The 9681-nt window shown below is 37.8% G+C and overlaps 1 protein-coding gene across 1 annotated transcript; it reads left to right on the top strand.

Annotated features, from left to right (window-relative positions):
* Window positions 1-428: 428 nt before the first annotated feature.
* Window positions 429-9406, top strand: LOC124301937 (piwi-like protein Siwi). The gene is made up of 11 exons (XM_046757581.1): window positions 429-627; window positions 1133-1367; window positions 3514-3592; window positions 3781-3879; window positions 3973-4181; window positions 4340-4525; window positions 5840-6010; window positions 6130-6409; window positions 6559-6914; window positions 7024-7432; window positions 7585-9406. The coding sequence occupies exons 2-11, from the start codon at window positions 1143-1145 to the stop codon at window positions 8223-8225; spliced, it is 2655 nt and encodes an 884-aa protein (XP_046613537.1). The 5' UTR covers window positions 429-627; window positions 1133-1142; the 3' UTR covers window positions 8226-9406.
* Window positions 9407-9681: the final 275 nt, after the last annotated feature.

Genomic DNA, 9681 nt, shown 5'->3' with positions numbered 1-9681 from the left:
ATATCACGAAAAAATTCACAAGATCACACATCGTCTAGAGATAGATCAAAGTGAGTCTCCGATAATTCATCGATCCCAAAGATTTTAAGTCTACGCGGCTCATCAATTCTGAATTTTTCTACCCTGTAATTGGCATAAAGCAAATTAATTCAATCTTTACTTTATATCACTTATGACGAGTTACAGGGTTAATAACACAACTAAAGTGATTATATTGTGGAAACTTATCTTGGTATCTCGATTATCATTTTACATAATTCAATTTTTGAATCATGAAGACATGGCGCTGCTTCTGTGTTCGTTCGTGAAAAGCTTATTTTTGTGCTACCATAGTCATAGATTATGACTGTAGTCCGATGCACCTCCTGTAGGCGAAAAATTTAGCACAATTGATCAAATTGCCGAACGGAGTAAATCCCGCCCCTCTATCACAACATACTCTTTGTGGTGCAGTTAAAATTTGCTTGCACAAGCTTGTTTGACGCCGACGCGAATAAAGCAGATGGTACAAGTTTCAACATAGCCATCTTCTGTTCAATAATACACGTTTGTAAAATTATATTAAATAGTTTACCTACGTGTTACATTTCCCTCCCTCCTGGGCCATCTACCAATAGCATAAAATAGGTAAATATGTTGACAATAATTGCAAATTTTGCACGCAATGAACGCGACAGCATGCGCTGATATTATTACATAGCCTGCCCAAATTTGTAAACGCTTGCACGCCAACGGTATTGGGCATCGATGCCTTTGGTGCTTGTTATATAACTTGTATCTTGTCAGGGTTGAGTTATGTTCTCGCCATTTTACTAGAAATACCAGAGGAAAGCTGTTTCTCATAGTCACGAGGGAATAACATGCTTGACGAAGAATGTGCTTGCTATGCGTTACGCCGGCCAATACCGTTACTATTTCAAACTTATGCCGCTCGAGCTCAGAACTCGATTTTTTTTCCCCCTAATTTTACCAACGCGCTGTCCTCAAATATCGCGGATACGACCATATAGTGAACTCATTGGTTTCTAATTCTACATGTGATTGACAACTGGGTACATAAATTTGAATGCTTAGATAGACAAATTTTCTCACTTTCATGGTCGCTCTGTCTAATTCTAGTATCATTTTACAGAGTAAGATCAATGGCGGAACAAGGGAAAGGAAGAGCAAGAGGCCGTGCCAGAGGTCGGGCACGTCAGTTAGAGGATGCAGGATTTGGAGAGCATAGGGCTCCACTACCGGCGCCGCAAGGTGCATGGGCTCGTCGACCGGGTCCACCACCAGCACAGGCGCCGCCGGCCCAAGTGCCACCAGCCCAGCAACCAAGATTTCCACCACCAGGTTTAGCCCCTGGACATATGGTACCGGTAAATATAGGATATCATGTTTTTCAACTGAGTTACCCTTATTTATTTCTTGAAGGAGCAAGAATCTACGAAATTTCCGAGAAAGTAAATGATTACACGATGTCTGTGTGTCATCCTTCTTAATTTCGTTCATTGCTTCACTGCTCTTGCCACTGCCTAGTCTCTTAGTTCTTGCAAAGTATCACCGCAGAAGCTCAGGGAAATATAATACCTAGTACCTGAACGTTTCCAACATCCTCCAATTGATGAGATACTTATATTCATTCATCTGAGTTTATTGCTTCAGGGCCCAGTTGTAAAAATTTGACCATATGCTCTACCCTTGTCAGTTTCTAATACTTGACCCCTAAGATAGGTGGATATTAGGTTTTTTTACTAACCAACTGTTGGAGATATTCCCTTTATGTGTTTTAACCTGAAAGAGAATTTTACAAGATTCGTAGAACCAGTTCTTACACCTACTGCTTTATACTGTATTCCTTAACACTCACTCTACCATACCAGTTCAAATGACTGATCTTTATCAGTATGTATTAACAAAATTTGTTTGTATTAATATGATTAAATAATTTTTTATGGATATTTTTTGAAGACCAGCTATGTTGACTGGTTTTGATACAAATAGCGTCATCTTAATTTTGGTAGTTCTAGTGATAACCACGCAACTGCCAAGGCGTCACAGGAGCATCAAGCGTGCCGTAAGTGCCAAAAATTGCAGAATGGCGTCATAAAGTAATTCAATGTTTTTGGTGTCTCATATGACTATTTACTTTAGAAAGCATACGTTTTAAGTACTTTTAAGAGAATCTGATTATGATCATGCAGTTATTTTTCCCACACATTCATACAGTTGTGAACCCTCGAAGTTGATGAATGTTTGATCATTTTCTCAAATGGCGTCATAGAACATACTATCATCATCTTTCTTACGCATGAATTTTTCTTTTGAAAAACATTGAATGATAATATTATTGAATTCAAATACGCAATTTCAAGCATAACGTAGTAATTTTTCCCATGTAAGCTATAATTATACTGTATGATAGATCACATTGACTCAGTAATTCTCGAAATTGCATATTTGGACTTGGAAATAATATTATTCAGTATTTTTCAAAAGAAACATGGATCCCAAAAAAAGAAAATGACAGTTTTATGATGCCATGTGTGAAAATTCGTTAACTTTGACGGCTCAAAACTATGTGATTGCGCGGAAAAAACAACTTCTTATAATCACAATCAGGTTCCTTCACCTCAAAAATACTTGAAACACATGCCCAAACATTGAATTTTGCTATGACATTTTGCAACTTTTGTTAGTTACTGTATATGCGCGCCTGACACTGCGATGATGCCTTGATAGTCGAGTGATTAAGCCTTTCGTTACCGCAGTCCACTCCGCTAAAGTGACACCACTGAGCGGTGCACTGTGCCACGAAGTGTCCACATTGCATGTCGATATGCTGATGTTCGGATTTTTTTATTTAAATGTTACATAATAATTTATTTGGAGATTTGCAAATATAAATAAAAATGCAATTCAGGATAATTCAACAGATTCTTCGTAATTTAATTCAGTATGATAAATTTTAGACAAGGGTCGATACACGAACCCACATTATAGTTTTTATACTCGTACTTAGAGTCTCATCTTTTATCATTTGCACCGCAAACAACGCAACTTCTATTCCAGTTTCTCCCTACTGATTTATAAACCGAAGGAAAAATGTCTTCTCTGTATCATTCCGATATGGGTGTAAAAATATTTTATAAAACAAACTCGACAAAGTTCCAAATAAAATTTTCCAATAAGTGTTACGAACTTTGAACAATTCACTACTGTTTTCTCCAATTTCTTGTAATGCTTTAAGGAAGATTTCTTGGTATATTTTACTTTTGTACCTAGAAAATATTTCACTCCTAAATATCACACACAGAAGAAACTTGTTTCCATTTGTAAAACCTACTACGCACATTCATGCTGATGCCGGCTAAATACCAGCTGGTACACACAGATCATCACGTGGATGGTGGCTGAATACGGCGCTCGTAATGAAAGGATTAAACTCTTTACCACGTACATCTGAATGCCTTGCATAAAATAAATTTTGAATAAGTAAAAGGCTAAGTGAATATATCCTTACAGAACGTTGGGCGTGGCCCCCAGCGGACGGGTGATCAAGACGTTGGCGACATTGGAAGAAAAATGCAGGACATCACTGTTGGTATGATATATTCAATTTTTATAATCAAATTTTGATGTTTTCGTTACTGTAGGGGTCCCTTATGATGCTTCCCTTGCAGATTTTTTTTTTTTTTTCATTTTATTATTATATATATATAATTATCTGTACACAATGGACTTCAGATTTTTTAAAGAGCTGGCTCATGTTTTCTATTTTATTGCCAATAGGAGATGGTGCCAGCGTAGGTCGTGGTTCAATGCGTGGCCGGCGTCAAATTCTCCCGGAATACTTGATCACACGTCCTCTAAATCTCATCACAAAACAGGGTACTGTAAATCGATTGCAAGCAGCTCATCATAATTATGGTTGAACACCATAGTTGAAAAGCTTTATTTTACCATCTTGTTTTTTGCACGCAGGTAAATCAGGCCAAGGAATAACTTTACAAGCTAACTATTTCAAACTCCTGACAACTACCGACTGGTGCCTCTATCAGTATAGAGTTGATTTTGCACCTGAAGAAGATCGTACAGTGGTTCGTAAGGGATTGCTTAGACCCCATAGGGAGACTCTGGGCCCATATATCTTCGACGGCACGGTGTTGTATACAAGCAACCGTTTGCCAGAGGTAAAAAAAAAAAATTTAAATAAACACAATTACGGAAATTTTGATATATACCTGCATTTTCTTTTTCTCCGAAAATGTTAATGTACGTGAAATAGCCAATGTCTACTTCGAAATTTATATCAATGTACAGTGAAGAATTATTCTTGGCCGAATTTCAGAAAATGGAACTGTTCTCTGCACGCCAGTCAGATGATGCACAAATACGTATAGAAATTAAAGAGGTTGGAGATTTAGTTAAAGGAGATCAGCACTACATTCAATTTTTCAACATAATTATGCGCAAGTGTTTGGATCACTTGAACCTGCAATTGGTGGGCCGAGATTATTATGATGCAGCAGCCAAAGTGAGTAGTATTAACTTATGTAAACATACTTGAGAACCAACTGAACGTGTATACAGATTTTGCAATATCAGGGTGGCCACCCGTCTGGAAAACCGGGAAAACCGGGAAATGTCAGGGAATTTTGTATGTCAGGGAAAAGTCGGGGAAATGTCAGGGAATTTTTTGGTTGGTCAGGGACTTTTTATAGAACTCACGGATTTCAAAAGCTTTGTCCATAAAATTGAGATGCTATCAACGCATCGTCACAATTTTTCTTCTCTTCTTCTTGACGATTATAAGCTTAGTTGTTGATTGTCACAGGAATTCAGTAGTACGAGCAGACATCGGTTTGATTTATCTATGGCTGTCACTGCGTGTGGAGACGCAAGTTCACCGACGCCTAATAGTCTAGAAAAAACGAAGCCTCAGGTTTTTGGCAATAACTCAAAAAGTAAAAACGCTAGCGAAAATTTTAAAAAGACTCCTAAAGAGGAGGAAATTTCCAATAAAAAAGTACAAGCACCCGGAATTCTAACTTCAGTATTAGTAATTTTAATTTAACGCTGAACATAGGGCTCTGCGCAACTGTTACGGCATAGACGCGCCGCGTCTAAACAGTACACCGCATAAAATAATTGTTTTGCTGTATTAAATGTCAATTTAAAAATTTAGATAAATTGTGGCGTATTCTTAACGCTTAAAAGAAAAATGTCCCGTTGGAAAAAAATTTTTAAGTTTATTTTTCAAAAAGTTACACATTCGTTAATTAGTCATAATTCTTCGAACCTCGATTTTCATTGCAAACAGCATAAATGTTCAAATAATAGCTCTAAAAATATTTCGCTTCTTGGAGCCCCTTCTTAAATATATACTTAACAAGACCAAGCAAATGGAAATTTTCATTTTTTGTCAACTTTCAAAAATCATAATTAACGGAATGAACAACTTTTAAAAACTTTTATAACTTTAATATATTTGGCCATAATTTACCTAGGTTACTATAGTTTTTAGCGATTTCTGCACAAATTGTGCATCAAAATGTTAGGGAAAAATAATGATTTTAGTCAGGGAAAACCGGGAAATGTCAGGGAATTCCGTGAGCGGAATTGAGTGGCCACCCGGAATATGTATCGCTGAATTAGTTTTAACTCGAAATGATGTATGAATTTTTTACTTCAAATATTTGCACGTAAATTGCCTTGAGAAGTTATTTATTCGCTTAACAAATTGGCCGAAATTTTGTTTTCTTAATTCTAAATTTACGCCTTTGGTACAAATAAGTTCTGCATTAATTTAATTAGATTAAAAGCCATGACGTTCCATCTTTGATTACAGATCGAAATTCGTGACTTCCAACTCGAACTCTGGCCAGGATACATAACGTCTATTCGTCAACACGAGCGCGACATACTGATGTGCTCAGAAATCAGCCACAAAGTAATGCGTCAGCAGACGATATATGATATTCTCGCCGAATGTCACAGACAGCATCGCGGCGATTTCAAGGTGAATACCTCTCTCATTTATATAACAACGAACCGCCTTTATGAACATAAATACCAGCACTATCAAAAGTTATACTAATCCAACATATATTGATTTTTAAAATTTGTTACTCTTCGTAGCGAGCTTTCTGCAGTCAGGTCGTTGGACAAGTTGTACTCACCGGTTATAACAACAATACATACCGGATTGACGATGTCGACTTTGAAACCTCGCCACAGTCTACATTCCCACTGCGGAGCGGTGAAACAATATCCTATACCGACTATTATCGTAATAAATATCAGATAGCCATACGTCACCCTACTCAGCCGCTGCTGGTATCCAGATCGAAGCCTCGCGAACGAAGAGCTGGCCAAGCAGAGTTGATTTATCTTGTTCCTGAACTGTGCAGGGCAACTGGTATGTTTGAAATTCTCACTTTTGCTTGACCTGTAACGTACGATGTACCTTTGATAATTCTTATTTGACTTTTGCAAGTATCTGTTCAGCTATGAAGCTCACCAAAGCTTTCATCCAGTATATTGTACGCCCTTATTTACCTTCCGCAGGTATCACTGACGAAATGCGAAGTCAATGGCAGCTCATGAAAGCTTTGTCTGATCATATGCGTGTTGGGCCAGAAACTAGAGTCCAGAAATTACTAGCGTTCAACCAACGACTTCGATCGCAAGCCAATGTCATGACCGATTTGAACGAATGGAACCTTAAGCTAAGCGAAAGACTCATTGATATACCTGGCAGAATTATGCCTTCGGAGAAAATCATCTTTGGTCGGGAGAAGAAAATTGAAGCTGGGTCAGAGGCCGACTGGACAAGAGAACTCCGCAATGTCACTATGCTGTCGTGCGGTAGAATGGACAATTGGGCTCTCATAGTTACCAACCGTGCTAAAAGAGACGTCGAGGTAAATTTGGTGAAATTAATAATGATTTGGTTCAAAAACGAAGTTGATTCAAAACTTCCAAAATCAACAGACAAGCAATTCCTCTCATTCTTCTCATATCGAATTCCAGAACTTCGTTTCGACGCTTATCCAAGTTTCAACGAAACTTGGATTCAAACTGCCTCAGCCACGAGTTCACGAGGTACCAGACGACAGAGCTCAAACTTACGTCGAGGCTATCGAGGCGATACTCAGCCGGGTCTCTGTCAACTTGATCTTTTGCGTTGTACCTAACAACCGCCCCGAGCGTTACTCCGCAATTAAGAAAAAATGTTGTTCAGACAGGCCTGTTCCTACGCAAGTCTTTTTGGCTAAAAACTTAACGAACAAAGGGCTTGCATCCGTTGCCACCAAGGTGGCCATCCAGATGAACTGCAAGATAGGCGGAGCTCCATGGACAGTTGAGATTCCGTTGAGCGGACTGATGATAGCTGGCTTTGATGTCTGTCACGACACTGCTTCCAAAGGCCGTGACTACGGTGAGCTAGAACAAAAAATGTCAAATCCTTCTTTTCACACATTATCCAATGATTGTCCTGAAATCACATTAAGCTTTTAAACGACTGAGAATTGTAGCAATATGTAAAATGTAACCTGCGACAATTCCAGCTTAAACGAATCTTTGTTACAGGTGCCCTTGTCACCTCCCTGGATCGAGCTTTCAGCCAATGGTTCAGTGCTGTCAGCCATCATTCAAACGGCGAGGAGTTGTCAGACACTCTGTCGACCAACATTTGCAAGGCTCTACATGTGTACCGGGCGAGGAACAACGCACTGCCACAGAGAATTGTTATTTATCGTGATGGAGTCGGCGAAGGCCAAGTGCCCTACGTCTACGAGCACGAGGTTGTGCAGCTGAAAGACCGTCTGGCGCAAGTCTATGGAGAACAAGAATTTAAGTTGGCGTTCATCATAGTTACCAAACGGATTAAGACTCGTCTTTTCGCGCAGAAAAGAAACCCACCGCCGGGAACAGTCGTGGACGACGTAATCACCAACCCCGAGAAATATGACTTCTTCATAGTTCCTCAATCTGTGAGACAGGGGTCTGTTTCACCGACTTCCTTCAGCGTCATTTCGGACAATTTAGGACTCGATGCTGACAAACTCCAACGTCTAACTTACAAAATGACTCACATGTACTACAACTGGAGCGGTACTGTCAGGGTGCCAGCACCCTGTCAATACGCCCACAAGCTGGCATTTCTGGTTGCTCAGTCAATTCACAGACCGCCAGCTGCACAGCTGGAAAATCTTCTATACTTTTTATAATGTGTCGACCTTAGCTTTTTCATTACTTATTTTATATACTTGAGTAACGTTTCATTTATCACTGATGCGATGAATTTTGTAGAACTTTTTGATTCTGTTTTTCCTACCGTCAGTTCATCGCATCTGCATGTATGATTACACTCATTTGGTTATTCTTGAGATTATTTCTTTTCAAGCATTCGGAAATCATTCCATCCAGAAGAATGTACTCAAATGTGGAAAAGTATCGTGCATTGCTTCTTGGGTTAATCTGAAATAGGATTCCATCCTAAACAAATAAGGGATAAAGTTACTTTATAGTTTATCACGAAGTATAACATATTTTGGTTTTATTTTTTTTTTTTTTTTTACTCGTGAGCTTTGTACGCAAGTGATAATTTACGAGTACGTAAGCTAAAAGATTCTGCACGGAACTTGATAATCGATAGTTAGATATTGAAAAGGTGCGTCAATAAATCAGACTTTCGTATGTTATGCAGAGGTGAACAGGGGACCAATTGATCAAGTCTTAGTTTCTTTTCACCCACTTGCTTAATTTTCTGTTGTCTTGATTGTGTAGTACACATTTAACCTTTCAATATTTTGACTTGGTGATAAGTAAGCATTGCGCGAAAAAATAGTTTCGTTTGAACTGAATTTGAAAAAAATCAGTTTTTCTCCTCTATAACTATTTTCAAATCGTCAAAGTACAACTATAATTTAAACGCCAGAACGCTAGTATAAGTTATTCATTATAAACATTTGATTAATTTAGATTCTCTGTTGACATAATTTTGTTCAACTGTAAGTTTTACGGAGTGATAAGCTTACGTTTTAGAGAAATCTCGAACCGACAATACCAAAAACAAAACGCAGAAGCGGAATCATACCAAGAACGTTATTTAAATGATCTCATAAGTCCAGATGATTAGTTCAGAAACATTATATTATAAGTATATATATATACTATATACTATATATGTATACTATATATATATGTATTATATACAAATGTCTGACTATAATCGAATCTGTGAAATCCTAATAAAATAAGTTTTTTTTTTTTCTCATTTCTCACATTGGAAACGAAAGAAAAGTTTCCACAAAATAATATTTTATGATGCAAGTTATTATTGATTTATATTTTTATACATAATTTTTAAAAGATGAAAAAAATTGGACGAATAAACTATTCAACCAAGCAAATGTTTCATCAATGCAAACATTGATATCCAGCTCCCACTGTAACAGTATATCTAATTGTGAGATTACATTCCATCACTACTACTGTTAGCAAAAGTGAAATTGTACTTGTTGCAATTGCAGCACACATTGAGTCGCAAATTTCTAAACGTACAAAATTGTTACATCAGGCCACAGTACATACTCAGGGCCATTTACTGATTGCTTGTCAGAAGTAGGCTGGTTATAGTTTTATGTAAGCAGTCGGTAATTACTAGATAACACTAATGCAAGT

Source organism: Neodiprion virginianus, chromosome 4 (assembly GCF_021901495.1).
Source record: "Neodiprion virginianus isolate iyNeoVirg1 chromosome 4, iyNeoVirg1.1, whole genome shotgun sequence".
In the NCBI taxonomy this organism is placed as follows: domain Eukaryota; kingdom Metazoa; phylum Arthropoda; class Insecta; order Hymenoptera; family Diprionidae; genus Neodiprion; species Neodiprion virginianus.
This window is presented reverse-complemented; position numbering and strand designations above follow the sequence as displayed.

Excerpts from the sequence above, each read along its gene's own strand:
- LOC124301937 (XM_046757581.1), top strand. The coding sequence starts at position 1,143 with ATGGCGGAACAAGGGAAAGGAAGAGCAAGAGGCCGTGCCAGAGGTCGG. Across the intron at positions 1,368-3,513 it reads CCCCTGGACATATGGTACCG|AACGTTGGGCGTGGCCCCCA; the intron begins GTAAATATAGGA and ends ATATCCTTACAG. Across the intron at positions 6,410-6,558 it reads TGAACTGTGCAGGGCAACTG|GTATCACTGACGAAATGCGA; the intron begins GTATGTTTGAAA and ends TACCTTCCGCAG.